This window comes from Ictidomys tridecemlineatus, chromosome 3 (genome assembly GCF_052094955.1).
Source record: "Ictidomys tridecemlineatus isolate mIctTri1 chromosome 3, mIctTri1.hap1, whole genome shotgun sequence".
NCBI classification, from domain to species: domain Eukaryota; kingdom Metazoa; phylum Chordata; class Mammalia; order Rodentia; family Sciuridae; genus Ictidomys; species Ictidomys tridecemlineatus.
The window spans coordinates 140,536,982-140,560,473 of NC_135479.1; the positions used below are offsets into that span (position 1 = coordinate 140,536,982).

The 23,492-nt window shown below is 38.8% G+C and overlaps 1 protein-coding gene and 1 long non-coding RNA gene across 13 annotated transcripts in view; one reads left to right on the plus strand and one right to left on the minus strand.

Annotated features, from left to right (window-relative positions):
• Rubcn (rubicon autophagy regulator) overlaps positions 1 to 21,470 on the plus strand; it is a 68,397-nt gene extending 46,927 nt beyond the window's left edge. For 7 of the 12 annotated variants that reach the window (XM_021720167.3, XM_078043946.1, XM_078043940.1 and 4 more), the window contains 11 exons: positions 366 to 467; positions 3,771 to 3,845; positions 11,100 to 11,160; positions 11,863 to 11,995; positions 12,533 to 12,678; positions 14,299 to 14,363; positions 15,855 to 16,093; positions 16,730 to 16,791; positions 17,202 to 17,355; positions 18,430 to 18,523; positions 18,756 to 21,470. In XM_021720167.3, the coding sequence (XP_021575842.2) occupies positions 366 to 467; positions 3,771 to 3,845; positions 11,100 to 11,160; positions 11,863 to 11,995; positions 12,533 to 12,678; positions 14,299 to 14,363; positions 15,855 to 16,093; positions 16,730 to 16,791; positions 17,202 to 17,355; positions 18,430 to 18,523; positions 18,756 to 18,934 (1,310 nt within the window). In that variant the 3' untranslated portion in view covers positions 18,935 to 21,470. The remainder of the gene's footprint in view (positions 1 to 365; positions 468 to 3,770; positions 3,846 to 11,099; positions 11,161 to 11,862; positions 11,996 to 12,532; positions 12,679 to 14,298; positions 14,364 to 15,854; positions 16,094 to 16,729; positions 16,792 to 17,201; positions 17,356 to 18,429; positions 18,524 to 18,755) is intronic. The other 5 variants (XM_078043942.1, XM_078043944.1, XM_021720172.3 and 2 more) reach the window with 1 other exon arrangement.
• LOC144376389 (uncharacterized) overlaps positions 1 to 23,492 on the minus strand; it is a 31,491-nt gene that overhangs the window by 1,749 nt on the left and 6,250 nt on the right. Inside the window, exon 3 of the long non-coding RNA XR_013436830.1 lies at positions 8,085 to 8,171. This is a non-coding gene — a long non-coding RNA (uncharacterized LOC144376389). The remainder of the gene's footprint in view (positions 1 to 8,084; positions 8,172 to 23,492) is intronic.

Below are 23,492 nucleotides of genomic sequence, written 5' to 3' on the forward strand. Positions count from 1 at the left end.
GGTGATAGATGTCGAAGCCAGATTGCCCTCACATCCCCTTTGTTCTATTTTTGTTACCAGACTAAGAATACTTATTCCAGAATTCATCCATTTCCTACATCAGAAATGGCTTCCTTCCAAAATAGATTTCTGATGTAAGGAAAACTAAGATCACTGATTCCAGATTGACTTCCCAAATACTAATACCTCCTATTTACATGAAATCTTCTAAGGGTATAAATCAACAAGAGCTAGTTTCCATTTCAACAGCTTCACTTCCAACAAAGGTTTGATATACTTTTAAGTCCTACCAGTTACCTTTTACTGTGACATTGGGAGGAGTAGGAGATCTATTTCTGTTCTATTTATTATTTTTTTTTTTATAGGCTTTCGGGTCACCTCCAGTAGTTCCCAATTTAGTTCCCGTGATTCAGCACAGTTCTCTGATTCTGGTTCTGGTGATGAAGTTGATGAATTTGAAGTCCAAGGTAAGAAGTGATACTTTGTTACTGGGAGCTTTTGTTATTTGTTTCTTTCAATTTGGAATCATATGCTGTGAAACTCCCTAAGTAGAAGTTCTTCATTATGGTCCATTAGGGAATGTTGTAACCCATTAGGGATACTGAAAGGAACAACTTCTTATGTTAGAAACAAAACCCCTTTATGGGTTCACTCCACCAAAATAAACCAAACCTATTTTTAGAAAAAAATTGGGGGGTATACTGGAGATTGAACCCAAGGGTGCTTGATATTGAACTATATCCCCAGCCCTTTTTATTTTTTATTTTGAGAAAGAGTCTCATGAAGTTGCTTAGGGACTTGCTAAGTTGCTGAGGCTGGCCTGGAATCTGGGATCTTCTGCCTCAGCCTCACAAGTCACTGGGATTACAGCATGTGCCAATGCACCTGGAAATACCCTTTATTTTTTATTTATTTATTTATTAGTTTTTGGCAGGCACTACATCTTTGTTTGTATGTGGTGCTGAGGATTGAACCTGCACACATGTCAGGCGAGCGCGCTACCGCTTGAGCCACATCCCCAGCCCTGGAAATACCCTTTAAATACCCTTAAGCGAAAAGAAAAGAACCATGAAAAGAAGTGTTCCAGTTGGAGTGGGCTGACAGTTGAAGTCACCCTGATACTTTTTTTTTTTTGCATTGTGATTCTTCCTTCTAGTTCATATACCTCATGAAATTAGAATCCTATCCTCTTATGCCCCATAACACAACTAAAATTGTTTTGAATTATTCAAAAGACGCTTTATTATATCCCTAAACCAAAAGGACAAGAAGAATCATTGAGGAGGAAGCAAAAAGGAAAATAAATCAAGTTCACAAAGTGGAGTTTTAATTTCTGACCTCCTAAGTGCTAACTTGTTATAACAGAATCATAGATTCTTATTAGAAGTATCAGCATATAGAAGGAGAGGGGCTCCCAACCAGTAGGTCAGTTGTATTAAATCATATTAATGTTCAATTCCTGCATATCATAGGTTTATTCAAGTTCTCATCAGTGAGACAAACAAAAATAGTTCCAGTATATAAGTTCTTCCCCATGGGTGAAACCAAGAGTAAGTTCCAGGTAGAGCTGTATTGTGTCTATAATACTCCATTATGACATTGTAACATGGGGTAAATAGATTTTTTTATTGCATGTTAGAGAACCCATTCATCTGTACAGACCTCCAGATGAAGTAGTCAGGTTTTTTTTTTTTTTCTACTCAGAAAATCAGACTTAACACACATTTTTCAGGTCTCTAGCCTTCTGTGTTTTTCTTAATGTAGTTGATTTCTACAGGTATTTCTAATAGGTAGTCATTTAAAACTCCATTTTTTGTTTGTGGTTTTCCAGCAATGTTTCTGCATCTGGCACCAACTGGTTTTCCTCCAGTTTAGTTCTGACATTGACTACCTAGAGTTAACACAGATCCATGAGTTAAGGGCTCAATTTCACAAGATTGCTCCCACTTAAGATACCAGATGCAAGTGAGGTCACCCACATTCTTCCCTGCTGACTATGAATTCAGGGGTTCCTATGTCCCCTCTCCAGGACAGTCACCAGAATGACTCACAGAACTTAGGAAAGCACTATATTGCCAGATGTGGTGGCACACACCTGTAATCTCAGCAAATAGGGAGGCTGAGGGAGGAGGATTGCAAGTTCAAGGTCAACCTCAGCAATTTAGCAAGACTATTAGAAACTTAGTGAGACCTTGTTTTAAAATTTTAAAAAAAGGCTGTGAATGTGGTTCAGTGGTCAAGTGGCCCTGGTTTTAATCCCTAGTACCAAAAGAAAAAAAAGGATTATGTCTATGATTTCAGTTTATTATAAAGAATACAAATAAATAGCCCCATGAAGAAGTCATAAAGCAAGATCCTGAAGAGTCCCTAGTGTAGGAACCTCCGTCTCTATGGAGTCAGGGTACACGACCCTCCTAGCACATGGATATGTTTACCTGCCAGGCACCTTCCCCAAACCTTGTTGTTCCAAGTTTCATTATATGGAAAAGATTAATTAAGTCATTGGCCATTGGTAATTGAACTTAATCTTCTGCCCCTCTGTCCTCCATGGAGGTAAAGGGGAAGTCAAAGTTCCAACTCACTAATCATATAGTTGGTTCTTCTGGTGGCCAGCCCCATCCTGAAACTATCTGGGTGCCTACTAAGAGTCAGTTCATTAATACACACTCGGGCATGACTGAAAGGGATTCTTTATTAATGATTAAAGACATTTCTGTGACTTAGAAAAATCCAAGGGTTTGAGGACCTCTATACTAGGAACTAGGGATAAACAGGGTCTCACTAAGTTGCCCAAGCTGACCTTGAACTTGCAGTCCTCTTTCTTCAACCTCCCAAGTGACTGTGAATATAGGCTTGTACCACCACACCTGCCATATATTTATTTTTTTGTTGTGCCATAATGTTGTGATTGACTTGATCTCCAAAATTAAAAGAAAGTGAGAGGATTCCACCCTTTCAAGAGCAGCAGCAGAATTTCATGAGGGTAATATTAAAGCAAATTCTGAGTTTGCTGCTTTATCAGATGTGGAATAGTCCAGCTGGAGGCTAAATATGTTTCCTGAAGCAAAGCAGGAGGATGGGGAAGCTAATTGAGTTGACAAGGAAGTTGCCTAGGGGAAGACATACAGTACATTACTGTTGGAAAACTATTGCTGCAGTTGTGGGCTCCCAGGAGATGTTTAATCAACTTATTCCCTAGTTAGTTCAGAATAAAAATTCTAAAGGAAAAGACCTTAAGACAGGGTTTCTCATCTTCTATGCAGTGCAATTCTTTGTTGTGAGGAACTGTCTTATATAGTAAAATATTTAGTATCATTTCTGGCCTCTGCCCACCAGATGCCAGTAGTACTCCTCTTCCCACTTGAGAGTCAGAAATGTCTCCAGATATTGCCAACATCACCCCTGATTAAGAACATTGTCGAGTTGGGGTTCTGGCTCAGTGGTAGAGCACTTGCCTAGCACACGTGAGGCACTGCGTTAGATCCTCAACATCTCATAAAAATAAATGAATAAAATAAAAGTATTGTGTCCATCTACAACAAAAAAATTAAAAAACAAAAACATTGACTTATAAGGTCCTTGAGGCTAGATGAGTTTGGGAAGTAGCAGTAACTATCCAAGCTATAATGAGCATCTGCCTATTTGATGTAAGTTCCTAAAAGCTGTTTCATCTTTTGATCCCTGGAACATGTGGTATAGAATTGTCAATCTCATCAGGTTACTTCCTGTCAGAAAACTAAAGGGCCCCTTTTATAATCATTATTACACAGATGATAGCGAAGGATCTAACCTGAATCACATGTCAAAGAATGGACTCTCAGTGTCAATGGCCTCCATGTTCTCAGGTAGCTTGTGTTGGAAATGTGGATGTGCTTATACATGCATGTGTGTAAGTGTTTGCGCCAGCTTTTGTACATACTTGGCCATGTGAAACCTGTTAAAGTAATGAGGACTACATGATCTGAAGATCTTCTTAGAAAAAACTGGACTTAAGTGAAAATAAGAAGGCAGGAACAATTCAGATATTCAGATATTTTTCCTCATATGACTCTATAAACAAACTCAAACTCAAAGTCTTCGTTGAGTTTGTCCTTGTTGATTCTTCCCTGCAGTGATCATTTTAGATTAAATAGTCATGGACTATGGAGGTAATGGATATCTTAGAAAGAAATGGTTAAAGAATTTTTGTTCAAATATATAGGTAAGCTACTGCCACACATTTAAACAGCAAAAGTAATACAGAATGCCATGAAACTTGGTCCACTTAGAGTTTGAGATTTGGAGAGCCAACTTTCGGAAAGCTACCTCGTCTGGGTACTTCATATATAATTAGGAATAGCTGCTGTAAATAGCCATCTTTAGTAATTGCTTTGTGATTCAAATAAGTAGGTTTTCTGTAGGTGTAGTTAATTGGAAGAAAGTAACAGTATTCTGCTTAAAATGGTTTTAAAACACAAATGACAATAACTAAAACACTAAAAGAAGTAGGATGTAGAGTGGTAGAGCATTGCCTAGCAAGGCCCTACATTCAATCCCCAGGACCAGATACATACCTTTTAATAATGTTAATATAATGTTTATGACTGTTCATATTGTCATCCACTAGAATTTGAATAATTATATAAGATTAATTTATATGATTAATTATTATATAAGATTATATCAAGATTTAAAGAAATAAAACTAATTAGGTTCATTTTTCTCTAATCCTGCATTGTTGTAATGTATTTTAACATTAGTCTTCGATTGCTTGAGATTATCCTGTCACTTTTTAACTGGTTTCTGATGTGTTTACAACCACAATCTTTTGCTGATGCATTTATTGACTGTTGGCTATTTCATCAGAGCATATTCAATCTGCTTTAATCATAAAGCATTCCTTTATTTAGTCTTCCTAATATCCTTCCTTTCCCAGTTTTGGGAGCTTTCAAAATTTTATATATATGACAAGTTTTACACCAAGAATAAGAAAAAATTTTCAACTAAAAATCTACTTTTTCTTGTGATCCCCATTCTTGGAGTCTGAGGGACAGGGAGTGTGGGGTGAGGTACCTTGCCTCAGACACGTTATGGAAGGGGAATGAAAGGAAAGTCAGAAGTCATTCTTAAAAATGACAACTAAAGGACTAGGGATGTAGTCGAAGAGAGCTTGTGTGAGGTTCTGGGTTTGATACCCAGTTTAAAAAAACTTGACTTAAGTTACATGTTCTTTCTGTACATAGTTTCCCAATTATATAAGTATAATTTACTATTCATTTTTCTCTACTCTAGATTTCTTTATTGCTTTCTGTTCTTTATCATGTGTTTCTGGTCTTTTATCAGGTTTGTTATTGGTTTAAGACTCTTCCTAAAAAGTATTTTACTTCTACTTCTTATTAACAGTCTTTCAAATCATGTCCAGAGGTTTACAGACACATTTCCATATGATCAGCTTAATAATAATTTATACTGTGGAAGTGTCTCTTGGGATACCATCATTAGGAAGGTCATCAGGATCCATAACACTCTTGAAAAAAAGTTTAAAGTACTAAAGCATCATTTTATGAATATCACCTATGATAAATCCTCTAAATATTGTAATAATCTACCAAGTCTAAATATTTTTCTTAGATTGTGATACATTAAATAGACCGTGTGGGACAGAAATGTTTAAAGTAAATAAATTTGAAAGTTTCTTATTTCTAACAATGAAGTTGGAGATAGACTTTGAGATCACAGTTTATTTATAAAAAGCTTAGTATTCATCACCATCTCTATCTTTTTAAAAACAATTTTATTTAGGTATAATTTACATATCAAAACTCACCTACTTCAAGTGTACAGCTCATTGATTTTTTTTAGTAAATTCACCGAGTTTTGCAACCATTACCATCACCTAGTTTTATAACATTTTTATTGTCCCAATGTTATGGTTTGGATGTGAAGTATCCCCCAAAGCTCTTGTGAGAGACAATGTAAGGAGGCTTAGAGGAGAAATGATTGGGTTGTGAGAACCTTTACCCAATCAGTGAATTCATTCCCTGATGGAATTAACTGAGTGTTAATTGAGGCAGGTAGGGTATGGCTGGAGGAGATGGGTAATTGCAGGTGTGCCTTTGAGGTATGTATTTTGTATCTGAGAATAGAGTCACTTTCTCTGCCTGCCCCACCACTTTCTGATCATCATGTGAGCCATTTCTCTCTGCTACACTCTTCTGCCATAAAGTTCCTCAAGCCCTAAGGAATGGAGATTGATTCATAAGGAGTAAAGAAAATTCCAGAGATGACAGAAAGGACAGATGTAGTTGGCAATCACTTTTTCTAAGGCTGGAGTAGAGCACCTAGGGAAGGAACAAATGTGAAAGAGGGCCACATCCCCAGGCCTGAGATCCTGACCTTCTGGCTCACTGAATGGTAGAGAAGCTGAAGAGCTGCTTTGATATAGTACCAAGTAACACTGTGTACAAAGAGGCCATGCTACAATCCTTCTCTGGGAAACAATTTTCTGGAGTGTGTACTGATGGGTAGAGGAAAGTGCTTTATCTCTGAACTCAAATAATACTGGGAAAGCAGTTCATGGGAAGGTACTAGGCATCTGGCACTCACTTTTAGTTAAGTTCTACCAGGAGTTGTTGAGAGAAATTGCTTATGAGAGATACCACCTAGTGGCACTCTGCTACAAAGGTGCACAAGGCATACTTCTTAGCGTCCCTTAGTGCCTTCCACTGAAAAGAACATTGTACCAGCTGAAAGAGGAGAAATGGTTATGGATCCAGTTCTAATGCATTGTGAGCAAAAAGACAGATTTGTGGCTAAAATATCAGTAAATTGGTAGCTGGCATAATATATAAAGATGAATACTCAGAACTGTATTTTCCAACAAGTTTTAAAATTATACCCAATTCAAGGTAATCAGTTGCTTCTCCTCCTACCCTTTTTAATAATTTGTTTCTTTTTAAGACAATAATAGTGGTTCCTGGGCTGTGATTGTAATTCAGTGGTAGAGCACTTGCCTAGTATATGTGAGGCACTGGGTTCAATTCTCAGAACCACATATAAATAAATTAATTAAATAAAGGTCCATCGACAACTAAAAACAAATACATTTTTTAAAAAATAGTGGTTCTCTATTTTATTTATTTTTATATTTTTTAATATCTTTATTTTTTTAATTTTTATGTGGTGCTGAGAATCAAATCCAGTGTCTCACACATGCTAGGCGAACACACTACCACTTGAGCCACATCCCCAGCCCCAATGGTTCTCTATTTTTAAAAAATCATTTCTTTTTTGACTTAGCAGTTACCGAAAATTTACTGATGTTGGATTTTCAGATATGTTGAGTATCATCTATTGTAAGGAAATCAGAATGGAGACCAACATCAAACTGGCCAGTAAATTATGAAACTGATTCTTCACTAGCCTTACTTATTTCATTTAAAAATTTGCAGATTTTATTAAGGTACCAAGGTTTTAACTAGTTCTTCCTGGATTGTACCAATACTAGTTGTCTGGACACACAGCATATTCTTCTATTTATAACACATAGTGTTGTTTGTTTTTAATATTATAATTGCTTTTCAGTCCATAGTAATAATCTTATTCTCTCTAAAGCATCAAAAGCACTTGAAATTGGTTCCCTTGGAAAAAAATATATTTGTTTTTGTACGCAAGATCAATAAAACGTTTCATAATTATGTTCAATTCACTTGGAAGATGAGTTTTCTCAGACTTCTTTCTCAAGTGCTCTCATTTGGGGTACATTTAATCCATCTAGTTGAATGGTTTTCTTTCTCTTTACTCTTTAGTTTTCTGAGACCGTGGTCTACTTCTTTTTTATGTAGTGCTGAGGATTGAACCTAGGATTTCTTACATGTTAGGCAAGCACTCTAACACTGAACTACATCCTCAGTCCTGACCCTGGTCTACTTCTGTCCTCATCTTCCACTAGTTTTCTGTCCACATTAAATTAGTCATCTGTTTGACCTGACCAGAGAGTCGGCAGGATACCACACAAGCATGGTTCTTGACCAGAGCAGGTGTCATGTCCCCTTTGATATTAGGTGCTGCCTATCTTCCTCCACCCTGGGGTAAAAGATCCTTACCTCTAAAGCATTGTGGTCTTCCATACTCTTGGAAATGTTCCTGATTAGCCAGGAATTCTATGCCACATACCTCTGACCTCTTTGGACCTTGTAATTAAAAAAAAAAAAAAAAGAAACACGATGAAGTATGACTTGATTATGTTCTTTCTGCCCGACCTCCCCCACCAGGGATTGGACCCATGGGCACTTAACCACTGAGTCATATCCCCAGCCCTTTTCACTTTTTAAATTTTGAGACAGGGTCTCATTAAGTTGCTGAGGGTGGCTTTGAACTTGTGATCCTTCTGCCTTAGCCTCCCAAGTGGCTGGGATTATAGTTGTACACCATTGCACTTGACTGATTATATGCTATAAAGAGAAAAGAATGATTTTTTTCCTTAAAGAAAAAAAAAGAACAATGAAAAACTGCTAAATACAGTCATTCTTCGCATAAATAAGAGATATATTCTAAGAAACTTGTCATTAGGCAAACATCGTGGAGTACACTTGTACCAACTAAGATAGCTACTATATCACTAAACAATGTAATTTTATGGGACCACTGTCATATATGTGGCTTGTCATTGACATTAACTTCATTTTGTGCACATGATTATAGTTTTTATGGAGACAGTAGTTTCCTTAGCAACTATGAATTCTCAACCACTTCTCTCTAGTGTGTGTTATTTTCTTTAATAGGCTGGTCCTAAAGTAACAAAATTTGTCAGCTTCTTATTCAAGGATATCTGTCAAAGATTTTCTTTTTTCCTTCTCTGTTACTCCCAAACAAAATGAAATATTCAAAATTTGTTAATTGCTTTTAGCCAATTAATATTCTTTTAGGAAATATTTTCTGAAAACCTATTATGTACAAAGCACTGTGAACATTACTAAGACAAGGCAAGACTTATGTTCAATTCCAGGCAGTATAAGTGTTACCCATATAAATGTAAAGCAAATGATGTGTGAAAATCTCTCTGTTCTACTGTTGCCTATCCTTTTTTTTTTCCCTTTTTTCTACTAGCACTAATCATAGTGAAACTAGACAAATAGCAGTGCATTGGGATGTGAATTTTAGTGGCCCAAGATCAGACAGAAAATATATGATATAAATGAAGGTCTTTGTTGTTAATTAAAATAGACTTTGTTAGTTACCAGCAAAAATTTGATTGATATCTTATTTATCTTTACTTTGAGAACATATGAAAACTAGTCAACAAATTTTAATTCTGACTGGGCACAGTGGCTCATGCCTGTAATTCCAATGGCTCCGGAGGCTGAGGCAGGAGGATCTCGAGTTCAAAGCCAGCCTCAGCAAAAGCAAGGAACTAAGCAACTCAGTGAGACCTTGTCTCTAAATAAAATACAAAAAAGGGATAGGGATGTGACATGCTCAGTGATTAAGTACCTTTGAGTTCAATCCCTAATACCAACCCCCACAAAAAAAATTTAATTCTGGGGTTTGGGTTATAGCTCAGTAATAGAGCACTTGCCTTGTACTTATGAGGCACTGGGTTCAATCCTCAGCACTACATAAAAAATAAAATAAATAAAATAAAGGCATTGTGTCCATCTACAACTAAAAAATATATTTTTTAAAAAATGTAATTCTGTGAACCAGCTTGTCAACAATATTATTTAAGTATGTTTGTATACACAACTGTGTGTTAAGTATTTTAGATCCAAAAGAAGAATTAAACACAATCTCATTTCCTCACAAGGAGACTTTATAATCTAGTTGTACATAAAAAAATCTATATATGGTAGAACATGTAAGGAACGATTGAGCCAAGTGCAGAGTGACATAAGCTTAGAAACTATTGAGGAATTTAGGCTGATTTATTATTATTAGATTATTATTGATTATTATTAGATTGATTATTGTGTAAGCTTCATTAGGGAAAAAAGATCTTTTCACTGGGCATCAAAGGAAGTGAGACAGGATTTATCAAAACAGCCTTTCATGACTTGGATAAGGTCTCTCTGCCTTTCTTGATCATGACTTCTGTTTTTTACATTCCCCCACATCAAAAGTATTTGAGCAAATGAGGTCTCTGGAAATTTAGGCATTCATTATTAGATTATATGCTAATAGTATAGTAATAATCTTTTCAAAGTCCTGTATCAGAAATATGTTTTGGAAAGTCTGTCATGGTTTCTTACAGTTGTGTGTGAGATTTCTGTAGTAAAGATCGTGTTGACAATCCCTGAAAAGTTGTTGGTTATCAGGCATTTCCAGAGAAGTTCTTTGCCTTCCTATGCTATCCTTCAGGAATGAAATCCTTCCACAAAACTTTTTTCTTTCTCTTTGGTACCAGAAATTGAGCCCATTGAGCCACATTTTATTTTTGATACAGGATCTCCCTAAGTTGCTTAGGGCCTCACTGATTTGTTGAGGCTGGCTTTGAACTTGCAGTCCTCCTGCAGCCACTGGCATCACAGGCATGTGCCACCATACTGGGTTCCACAAAACTTTTATAGAATTTAGAAAACTTCATTCTTCATTCAGGAGTAAGGGCAAGAGTTGTGAGATGTTAGAAGCAAACTTTTAGTTGCACAGATCATTTTTATGATCCAAGTTCTGTGTTAGGTGCTAATTCTTACATTAAAAATAAATAAATAAATTCAGGCAGAGTTCTTGCTTCTGGGAGCTTACCAGTTAAGAATGCTTGATATTTAGAGAGAGAGATATTTGAGTCATTATTTTGTGTTTCTGCTTGGTAGGGGTTGTGTCCCTGTATGCCTTAGGATGCCTACTTTTCTCATTCACTGTTTTACGCCAAATCTGAGTTTGTGTTTCCACCTGGATTTGTAACTACTTTGACCTTCTCAGTGCTATGCATAATGTCACTAATTCAGCCTGATTGTGACTTGAATAGAGCCAAATTATATTGTGTTTAGAGCTTCACCTGCTCCTTCTCTTGCATAGACTATAGCACCTAGATGCTATCTTGCTTAGCTGGCAATACTTTGTCAAGGTTTTCATATTCTTTACCTCTTTCTATTCCATTTTCTATTCTCCTTATCTCTGTTTAGATGCTGACATCAGAAGGCGCACAGCCTCAAACAACAAACCCTTCATTTCTTCCCAGTCCTTGTAAGTACTTTCTTTCTTTTTTACTTTTAATAACCTTGGGGTGTGGGTGTAGGGAGAAATAAACCCAATAGATGGGTATGTAAAGTCATTCCAATTCAGGAGGAGGCAATGTTGAATTGCTCGATGGTGATGAACTTACAGGAAGAAAGAGAGTAAAGATTTTTTATCTAAATGGGGTGGGCTTTTGGAAGGCAAAGCTTGTAGTGTGAATTGTTCTTTCTCTGCTGACTTCTATCCTAGACACTTAGGTCTCAAGAGAGAGATTGATTGTGACTTTTGATCATGAAATCAAGTTGAAAAAGTTCCATACTATAGACCCAGCTATGGTAAATATTAGTTCATTTGGGATGAACAGTAGTCTTTACAGTCTACAAAGCAGATTTACTCACTTTATTTTGCAAATGGACATTGTAGTGTCCATTTTGTAGTTAAGAAACTAAGTTTCGGGAAAGGCAATACAGAGCCCTTAACTAGTAGTGCCATATAATGCTAGTAAGTGGGATTTGAACCTGAGTCTTAGGACTATAATAAGATCAGTATTTTTTCACTGTGTCTGAAGATGATAAGTGAAGAAGCTGAGCAGACTTGGGGTGCTATGGGCATTTCCTCAGCTGAGAAGTTACTGCATTTGATCTCAGATCCTAAAGGGAAGGCTCCCTTTCTTTTACCTACACTCAGTTTTCTTTATTTTCTCCTTTTCAGTTCCCATTGCTTCCTGCATTCCACTTCTGCTGAGGCAGTGGCTATGGGGCTCCTGAAGCAGTTTGAGGGGATGCAGCTTCCAGCTGCCTCAGAGTTAGAGTGGCTAGTCCCGGAACATGATGCCCCTCAGAAGGTAGGCTCCTCAGCATCTTTCCCTGTCCAGGAGGCTCTGAGCCTTTCTTATCTTGCTCTCCTTTCTCACTTGTTCCCAGTGTGGGATGAACCTGTATTTCCTTCCTTGCTCATAGAAGCCATCTGTTATAAATGTATTGAATGAGTGAATGAATGGTAGCTTGCCTAGGTTTTCCCTAAATTTTCAAAAATATCAATTTAACGGCTCTTTCACTGTTATTCCACATAACTGTTCACTAATCCCAGAGTTAGAACTCTTGTTTTGTGACCACCTTCAAAACACTTAGAAAAAGTGAATTGTTTGGACTCTTCTTTGCCCTAAAATTGAATCTTTAAGTCATGAAGCATCCTGGCATACATCAGCAAAGGGTAACACCACCCTGGAATGCTGTGTCTGTATTTGCTTCTTGGAACCACAAGGCCCTTGCTTCTTATACCCTGCTGTCTTTTAACTATGTTTCTGTCATGTCCAGAAGGATCAAGCATATGTGTTCCCTCAGACTGTCATTGTTAGCTCACCTGTGCTTTTCTCTTGTAGCTCCTGCCCATCCCTGACTCACTACCCATCTCACCAGATGATGGGCAGCATGCGGACATTTATAAACTGCGTATCCGCGTTCGTGGCAACCTGGAGTGGGCCCCACCCCGGCCTCAGATAATCTTTAATGTTCATCCAGCACCAACGTGAGTAGTCAGTGACTGTGCACTTTGGAAAAAGATATATTCTCTTTGAATTGTCAGACTGTCATTCATATATATATATACACACACACACACACACATACACACACATACATATATACATACACACACACACACACCCCTTTATAAAGGGATATATATATATATAACTTTATTTTGTTTATTTAGTTTTATGTGGTGCTGGGGATTGAACCCAAGGCCTTACACATGCTAGGCAATCACTCTACCACTGAGCTACAACTCCAGCCCCCAGAACTGTCTTCCTATCTTCTTATTCTGCCTCTGGTTATACTTTCCACACAGTTCTGTTCATTTAAAAGCAAGGGAAGAGCCAGGCACCATGGCACATGCTTTTAGTCCTGGTTACTTGAAAGCTGAGGTAGGAGGATGGCTTGAATCCAGGAGTTCAAAACTAGCCTGGGGGGCTGGCATTGTGGCTCAGTGGTAGAGCACTTGCCTAGCACATGTGAGGCCTGCGTTCAATCCTCAGCACCACATAAAAATAATAAAAAGTGTGTGTGATATATATATATACATATATATATGGCCTGGGCAATATAGTGAGACTTCTGCCTTAAAAAAATAAAAAAGGAGGAGGAGGAAAAAAATAAAAAACAAAGGAAGTGTATTATCCATTTTTGTCCTTAAATCCTTACTTTTAAGAATTAATAGTAGGGCTGGGATTGTAGCTCAATGGTAGAGTACGTGTGATAGCATGTGTAAGGCACTGGGTTTGATTCTCAGCACCACATTAAAAAATAAAAGTATTGTGTCTATCTATAACTAAAAATATTTTTTAAAAAGAATTGAAAGTTATACATGGGGAAGCTGAGGCAGGAGGATCACAAGTTAAAAGCCAGCCTCAGCAACTTAGTGAGGCCCTAAGCAACTTATCAAGACTCTATCTCGAAATAAAGTACAAATAAAGGGCTGGGAATGTTGCTTAGTGGTTAAGCACCCCTAGGTCCAATCCTGGTACCCAAAAAAAAAAAAAAAGTTATCCAGCTGGTGTGTGGTGCATACCTGTAATCCCAGTGGCTCCAGAGGCTGAGGCAGGAGGGTTGCAAAGTTCAAAGCCAGCTCAGCAATTTAGCAAGGCTCTGAGCAACTTGGTGAGACTCCTATCTCAAAAAAATAAAAAGTGATGGATGTAGCTCAATGGTTAAGTGTCCCTGGGCTCAATCGCCAACACCAAAACAAGAGTAATTCTGAGGATTCTTCAGAATCCTCAAGCAGCTACCGTCTTCCAGATCTAACTGGAAATGAGGCCTTTATTCTTTGGAATTCCCAACCTGTTGCCATCCTCCCAAGAGTATTGTGAGCTGTTTTTTCTTCTCTTTTTAAGAAGCTCAGATGCTTCTCTTTTACTGTTCTTTTCCCCTTTACTATTTCTTACCCTTATATTTGTATAGACAGTGTAGTTCATTATTGGGAAGAGTCATTGAGACCTAAACTACTAGCCTCAGTTTGAATTAGTTTTCCCAATAGGTTTATTTTATCCAGCTTTTAAAAAAACAGATGAATTCTTCTCTCTTCCTATACTTAACAAGACCTCTGTCATTGTGCAGCAGCTATCTGCCAATCTCGTTTGCCTTTCCTTAGGAGGAAGATTGCTGTGGCCAAGCAGAATTACCGCTGTGCCGGATGTGGCATCCGGACTGACCCTGGTGAGTTTCTTCTAGTGCATACTGCCTCCAGAGGCTTCACCCTCTCTCACATCTAGGAGAGAGGGAGCCAGTCAGAGGTAGTAAGAGGTGGTAATGGGCAAATTGGGGGGACAGAAAAAAGGGCCTAAAGTGGGGGGAAATAGGAAAGAATACTGCAATCAGAGGGAAATCATCTCTGGAAGTTAATAAATGGGATGGCAGCAAATTAAAAAGCTTCTGCGTAGCAAAGGAAGCAATTAAGAATGTGAAGAGAGAACCTACAGAATGGGAGAAAATCTTTGTTAACTACTCTTCTGACAGAGGATTAATATCTAGAATATATAGAAAAATCAAAAAACTTCACACCAAAAAAAACTCAATGAATAATTGGGCAAATGAATTAAAGAAATAATTTTCTAAAGAAACACAAATGGTCAACAAATAAATAAAAAATTTTCAACATCATTAGCAATTAGGGAAAGGCAAATCAAAACTGTACACTGAGATATTAGCTCATACCAATCAGAATGGTAGTCAGCAAGAATACAAAGAATAATATATGCTGGAGAGAATGTGGAGAAAAATAAACACTTTTTCACTGTTGGGGAGACCATAAATTAGTTCACTCCTTATGAAATCAGTATGGAGGCTCCTCAAAAGGAAATGAAACCACCATATGACCCAGCTATACCATTCCTCAGTATTTATCCTAAAGAATTAAAATCATCATACTATAGTGATACAAGTATACCCATGTTTATGGCAGCACAATTCACAATAGCCAAACTATGGTACCAGCCTAAATGACCATCAACAGATGAATGGATAAAGAAAATGTGGTAGATATACACAATGGAGTTTTATTCAGCCATAAAGATAAATAATATGTCATTTGCAGGAAAATGGATGAACTTGAAAATATTATGTTAAGTGAAATAAGTCAAATTCAGAAGGTCAAGGGTCATATGTTTTCTCTCACATGTGAATGCTAAAGATGAAAAAGGAAAAGTGAGGAGTGGGTGGATCTCATGAAAATTAAAAGAAGATCAGTAGACTATAGTAAAGGGAACAGGGAATGGGAGAAAGGGAGGAAGTGGGGAAGTACTGGGGAGTGATATTGGCCAAATTATATCGTTATATTTTGTGCATGTACAAATATGTAACAACAAATTCCACCACCATGTACAGCTACAATGCACCAATAAAAAAAAAAAAGAAAAACAATTATCTCTGAGAGTACATTACCAGGCTGTATACTGGAGAAAATTTTAATTTCAGCTAGATTCTTGGAGGTTGAGTCTTATCAGTTCTGGCAGACTGTTTTCTCAGTGATTTCTAGGATAGGATGTAGGGACCACAGGCCTCACTTGTGGGTTTCTCACAGCTTTGGGGAGTTTTTACAGAGGTGGCTTGAGGCAACTGCTCATCTATTTCTGCCCTTTGAAGGATCAGCAGAGCTGTCTTATCAGCTTATAGACACATCTGGCTCTTTTGACTTTCTGAATTTTGCAGATTATATCAAACGGCTGCGGTACTGTGAGTACTTGGGAAAGTACTTCTGTCAGTGCTGTCATGAGAATGCTCAGATGGTTATCCCTAGCCGGATTCTGCGCAAGTGGGACTTCAGCAAGTACTACATCAGCAATTTCTCCAAGGACCTGCTCATTAAGATATGGAACGATCCTCTCTTCAATGTGCAGGACATTAACAGCACTCTCTATAGGAAGGTCAAGCTGCTCAATCAAGTCCGAGTAAGACTCTTGAAAAGATCACATCGTAGATTCTTACCCTTCTCCCTACATCCCCTTTTTCTCTTCATGTAGGGTTTCCCAGGATCACCATACTCCTTTTCATAATGTCAGAGGTGTAGCCATTTTATCATTCATGCTCTGTGTACTTTTTTGGGGGTAGGGGAGTCGGTGCTGGGGATCAAACCCAGGGCCTTATACTTGCCAGGCAAGGGCTCTACCACTGAGCTATATCCCCAGCCCTCTGGTACTTTCTTAATCTCTTCCTATTTCCCAGCTCCATGTCTAGTCAAAGCCTTAACTCTGGCAGTGGCAGCTCTGAAGCTATAGATAATGCTGGATGGCAAAAGCAGAATTTCTCTCTCCACTGAAAATACTACTGAATAGAAAATAGGGTGGGGAAATATGAATTCCAGAGTTCTCAGTTGCTGCCAGCAGTGTTTGTGATTGGCAGATTGACCTGGCAGAGAGGCCTTCTCTGACTAGAGATCACTTTAAACAGGTTGTTGAGAATACAGTCTGACTCTGGCTGCTACATCTAAAGCTTCCAGAACCCCAGAGTTTAAAGATACTGCCCTTTCTAACAGCCAATTCTCTCCTCTTCTTCACACTTCCCCACCAAAACGTCTTTCTTTCTAGCTGCTGCGGGTCCAGCTGTATCACATGAAGAACATGTTTAAGACATGCCGATTGGCCAAAGAGTAAGTCTTGTGTGGAGGCCAATCCTCCCAATGAGTTAATTTCTCTGACAGGGATGTGTCCTAGTAGTTGATTCTTATGTGAAGAAGAAAAATAGGGGAATTTTGCAGACATGTCCAGAAATGATATACAAGAAGCCACAGCAGTAGCTGTATCTATAATTTCTCTGGAGTGGGGAATATGTGGCCACCACTCTTTGCAAATTGGTATGGACTGTTCTGCAGGAGGTTATAAATAAGTCACTTCTGTCATCCAGATACCTGTTGGTGTGGGAAGGCTAGGTGGCCTGGAACACTGGAAGAATGTTGCCCACTTTCATTAGCTTTTCTTTCTCCCCTTTGAATAGGGATTTTTCTGTACAATGTGACATATAAAATGTTCATTCGCTACCCCCCCCCAACTTTCCCTGTAGGCTTCTGGATTCCTTTGACACAGTCCCAGGCCACCTGACAGAGGATCTCCACCTGTATTCCCTGAATGACCTGACCACAACCAGGAAAGGAGAGCTGGGGCCCCGGCTTGCTGAGCTCACCAGGGCAGGGACTGCCCATGTGGAGCGATGCATGGTGAGAAAGTCTTACTCTAGCATGCAGCTGAGACCTTGCTTTAGGACACAAGGAGCAGGTGGGCCCAGGTTCTTCCTGATTGGCTTCAGAAAGTTGGGATGGCTAAGGACACTCTGAGAGAAACTGAAAAGGATTGCTGTTCTTTAGATTAGTAAACTGCAGTCATCCAACTGTGTAGAACCTAGATTAGAAGAGAAATTGGTTCTGGCAGCTCCTGGGTAGCTAAGAGCAGCCCTCACTAAAGAATTGTTATAAGTGGGGAAAAATACTCTGGATTAGAATCTGGAGAAGAATTCTGAGTCTTGGCTTTTTTATTTTCAATACTGTAACCAAAAGAAATTATTTTGCTCTCTTTGAGGTAAGCCTCATTTTTTTAATCTCTGCACTGAATTATATGTATTATCTTTTCCTCTTAGTATTTTTGAAGATTGATGAAATGATTTATATGACACCATTTTGTAAATTTTAAGTATTCTACAAGTATGAGTTATTATTGTTCATCCTATATTCAACATGCTAGAAATTCAGAAATTCCATTTTTAGATCTTCCCATCTTAGACTCTCCCCACTTTATGTTCCTGTGGCAGTCCCAGAATGAGAGCTCAAAATGGGATGTATGTTGAGACTCCTGTGTGTCTGGGGGTTTTAGACTTACTTCACTCTAAATTGACCTGAGACTGGGTATTATTTTTGGGAAACATCCATGTCTTCACATTTTATCTTAATTGGCAGTATTCCTATTTCAAAATAAAATCATTAGCCAGACTGTAATACTGATTTTAGGAAGTTCATGATGGCACCATTCTTTCCTCCTCTTTCTCTCTCCATTGAGAGACACTTTAGTGGTAGGAGTGTCTCAAGTCTGTGCCTCTCTTGTCTCCACCTTAAAGTTTTGTCTGTTACAGTCTAGCGCTGGCTCAGGTTTGGCTCTCATGCTAAATCCAGCCCCAATCTCTCCTCTGTAGGAAGTAGAATCCCTTACGCCACTCAGTTTTATTTATGCTTTGCCTGTCCTCTCCTTAGAATTCCCCTGTGCCATTCCCTCATTCTGCTTTCTATCTCTTTCTTCCTCAGCTCTGCCAAGCCAAGGGCTTTATCTGTGAGTTCTGTCAGAATGAGGAGGATATCATCTTTCCTTTTGAGCTCCATAAATGCCGGACCTGTGAAGGTAAGGGCTAGTGCTAGGAGTGGGGCAAGAAAGAACACAAAGTTAATTTCTTTCATTTGAGCCATCTCCATTAGCAAGAGTGTGGTTTGATTCAGCAACTCCTGTATTTCACCACCAGAACTCTTAGCCCTGGTCATGGGAAGGGGCTACAGCAATGACTTGCTTCCAGCCTGAAGCAAGTAAAATAATAGAAATTTATTTTTTCTCTCTCTCACCTTTTCAACTTGAACAGAGTGTAAAGCATGTTATCATAAAGCTTGTTTCAAGTCTGGAAGCTGTCCCCGGTGTGAGCGGCTACAGGCACGGCGGGAGTTGCTGTCCAAGCAGAGCCCGGAGTCCTACATGTCAGACTATGAAGAGGAACCCACTAAAGCCTTGGCTCTAGAAGCCACTGTCCTGGAGACCACATGAAGAAAGCACTTTAAGCCCTCTGCCTAGGGCCTGGGATCACATATAATGCAGAACTGAGCCACTGTTATGAGGACTTTCCCCAGTTGGGGCTTTTTAAAAACTTCATTATCATTGTTTTTTTTTTTTTAATTTTAATAACTTGTCTGACGTCCATGTGTCATCAACCTTTGTTAGGTTGATGGGTCCAGTCTCTTGTGACAGATAATTTGACCAGGTATTTCCATCAGAACTGACATGCGGGTCTTTAGAGCTTCTCATGCCTCTTGTCAGGGGAATGGACAGTGAAAACCAATTCTTCTGACATCCATGGCCTTCTTCACTAGGATGGGATTGGTTGTAGATGCATCTGATTTCCACTTTTACTTTGTTTTTGTACTGGAGCTTCTGAACCAGGCCTTTCTCAACCAACTCTTCTCCTTTGCTGCTGAAACAAGGGGATAAGTTTTCTCTCTCTCAGTCCTGCAGTAGGATCAGACTGTGTCCTAGAGAAGCAGAAGAGAATGGACATTCTCTCCAGTTTGATTGGGTATTCTGGGAGCCAAAGAATAGATCATTACCTTCCCAGAATCCTCAGAGACCTCAAGGAAGCAGCCATCATTTTCCTGTTTGAAATATTCTGAGCTTAGATGATGTCACAAGCTAAATTTTTTTTTATCTACTCTGCTGGGCTAAAGCAAAGAACAGAACTGAGGCTTAGGCCAATCTAATTTGTAGCCTACACCACAAGCATAAATGAGGCTCTGTTACAGAAGGAGCATGTGTTTATTTAGAGAAGCTGTTGGCCTCCTCTTAAGTAGTCAGGTCTCCTTAATTAACCTAACTCTTTTGAGTGTAGGTATAATATTTCAAGCTCAGGCAAGTCCCTGATGCCATCCTAAGTGAGCACAGAAACCCCACCCACCACATTACTAGTGGGTTCCTTGCTGCTCTGTCCTGTTTAGTGGTCATTGTAGTTCTGAATAAAGCCCAACTTCATTCTCTGTCCCCTTCCTGCAACAGGGCTGGGACCCTCTGTGGTAACTGATCTCTTGCCTTATTTTCTTTTCTCAGAGTTGGGGTTAAACATTCCCCCATTGGTAGTATTAGAGAACTTGACAATTTGTGGATGTGAATGTGAATGTTCCTGTGTTCTTGGAATAACAAGAACCTTTCTGCCAATTATGCACTTAACTCTATCTAGCCTGATGATTTTCATTAGTTCAGTCATCCTTTTCATATTATAATTTTAACATACTCCCACTCCCCACTTTAATGTGTATTTTGACAGGAAAAGGTCTTGGATGGGACAGGGTATAGGTTTGAACTATAAGTTGCTATAGTTCCTAACCTCAATGTAAAACACTGGTCAGGGTTGCTTTTCTGAGGGCTGGCAGCTCTGTGAACTAAAGCCCACAGCATTTTTGTTCTGGGACCGACTTCTTCCTGTATACCTGTCTTCCCATGGTTGGTTGCTAGTGGAAAACAAGTGGCTTGGGTACTTCCCCAGGAAACCAAACAGCAAGTTGCACATGGTTGGTGGAATCCAATAAGTGCCTGAGCTGAATGTACCAAGGAGTCTCACAAAGAAGTGAAAGGGGTGTTAAGGTATTAGCCAAAGCTGAGGCTCTACCAGAACAAGAGGGAACATGTGGGAATTAGCCCACGGTGTTGATTCCTCTTCCTCAAACTTGGGCTCAGAAGGCTACGTCAGGCTAGAGACCCTGATGCTGTTCTTTGAGTTCATGGTGAAGCTCTTAAAGCCAAGCTTTGAAGAACTGACTAGAACTTCCAAGAACTTTGGGAATGACCCCACATAATTGAAGTCTCACTAAGGATTAGGCCCCAGATTTAGGCTGAGAGATTTGTTAAGTATGATAAGCTCTACTTCCAGTTTTGGTTTAAGTTTCAAATCCAGCTCCTTGCTCCAAGTCACTACACTGGAGGAGAGAGAGACTCTCTTGTTGTCTGTCCTGCTTTTTTCATATCAACATAGGATCAAAGCTGAATCCAACAATCTGACATGCTCCTGAGTTTTCACTGTTTTTCTCTACCTCCCTGGCCCCATCCCTTTACATTGTGTGTTTTGGTGGCTTGGACACTATGCTGTCATAACTGTCCAAATACTCATTTATTTATTTGAGAGAGGGCAGAGGATAGGATGTTTTGAAAGCACTTTGCAACTTAACAGTATCTGAGATGCTCCTGCTGATGCGGGGAGAATGCACTTAAGAGATCTCCTTCTAAATAAAGCAGGAGGGGGAAAGTATTCTTTTCTGTACATAAAGTGGGGGGAAACATTTACTTACAAGGTGGGGACAAGATTCAAGAGAGTGCAGATGAGTTGAAGGCAAACATTTGTCACTTAAATGAGGACATTACTAACTTTCTTTGCCAAAGTTTTAGAGCTTTTGTTGAATTAAAAGGAGCAAAAATCTAAATAGAGATGTTCTGTGAGGGTACAACTCATGTTTTGAACTGGATTGATATCTACTTGCTATAGTTGTCACACAGCCTAACAGTTCATTGTCATCTTTAATAAACTAAGGAAATAAAATTCTTCCTTTCGTTTGCCTGTCTTGACTATTAGGAAAGGTATTGAGTGTCTTGGGTTTTTTCCACCCATACTACATCTGTCTTGCTCCTTTTCCACCACAACCACACAAATTCAGATTCTCTTCTCAAATCTCAGTTATCTCAGATCATGCCAATTTCTTCCTAGCCATACATTCATCATACGTCCTACATGCCAGTCTCTGTGCTAATCTCTGGGGCCATCACAGGTACTTAAATGGAGATAGTCCCCACTCATAAGAAACTTGAAAGTCTTGTATATATAATTGGGCCTCTGTATGTCCACAGATTCAAACAACTGTGGATCAAAAATATTTGGGAAGAAATTACAATAAAAAATACAAAATTTAAAACACTCTTTATTTACACAGCATTTACATTGTGGTGGGTATTTTAAATGATTTAGAGAGAATTTAAAATACTCAGAAGAATGTGTGTATCATACCAAATTCTGTACCATTTTATATATGGTTATTTGAGTATCTATGTATTTGGATATCCCTGGTCGGGGAGGGGACCCTAGAACCAATTGCCAACAGATACTGAAGGGACAACAATATAAGCTCTACTAAGAACTACAGAGGAAGAGAGAAGATTCTTGTTTTTGTTTTTGTTTTTTGGTACCAGGGATTGAACCTGTGGCACTTTTCCACGGAGCTACAGTCCCTTTCCCACATTTTATTTTTAAATACAGCCCTTTTTCATATTTTATTTAGAGACAGGTTCTTGCTCAGTTGCTTAGGACCTTGCCAAGTTGCTAAGGTTGGCTTTGAACTCAAGATCCTCCTGCCTTAGCCTCCTGAGGCACTGGGATTACAGGTATATACCACCATGGCTGGCTAAAGATTCTGTTTTTAAAAAATAATGACAAGGGAACCTAATTCAGACTTGAGATAGGCAAAGCCCCTAAGAAAGTGATACTTCACCCAAGTCCCAGTGAGGTTTAGGAGTAGAGAGAAAGGGCTTTAGACGGGGATTAGCACATGTGCTTGTCCTAATATAAGAGGAGTCTGGGCAAGAGGGACATATTAACAATTTTGGATTTTATTTTGAGAACATTGGTACAGTGGACTGAATGTTTGTGTGCCCCCAAATTCGTGTTGAAACTCTTATCCTGATGTGATGGTATCTGGAGGTGGAGCCTTTGAAAAGCAATTAGTTTAAGGGGGTAGAGCCCTCAAGATGGAATTAGTTCCCCTATCGAGTCCAGACAGGTAGATAGCTCCCTCTCTATCATGCGAGGACACAGCAAGAAGACAGATTTCTGTAGAAAGAGGGAGTCCTCACCAAGAACTTAATTCTGCTGGCACTCTGATCTCTAACTCCCAACCTTCAGAAATGTGAGAAACAGATGTTTGTTGTTTAATCCACCCAGCTAATGGTATTTTGTTGCAGCACCTCAAGCTAAAATAATTGGAAAGCTACTGAAGAATTTGTTCAGAGGAGTGATTGATATAATTAAAATGTCAGCATCTTCTTTGCAGAGTAAAGAGTAAAAGCAGATGGGGCGGGGGGAAGGTGGGATGGGGGGGATAGGGCGAGGGCTGGTTAGGGAAGAAAAGAAGTACTTTGGATTAGAAAAGGGGGAATGAAGGGAAGAGAGGGAAAATGGGAACAGAAAAGATAGTAGAATGAATCAGACATTACTATCCTATGTGCATATATGGTTACATGACCAATATAATTCTACATCATGTACAACCAGAAGAATGAGAAGTTATATTCCATGTGTGTATAATATGTCAAAATACATTCTACTATCTAGAACAAATAAAAAAGAAATTCAAACTAGTAATGAATACATCAACTAGCATACTTTAAACATTTCACAAGTATACATGTACATCATGTATACATATACAAAATTCAAACTAGATGCCAACAATGAATCTCTTTACAAATAGGCATAAGGAAGACTTGTGTGTTTCTCCCTTAACAGAAGCCCTGCAACCACATATCTCTTCTTAAAGAACATTCTGATGAAGTGATAAGCAGAAATGAGATTTGC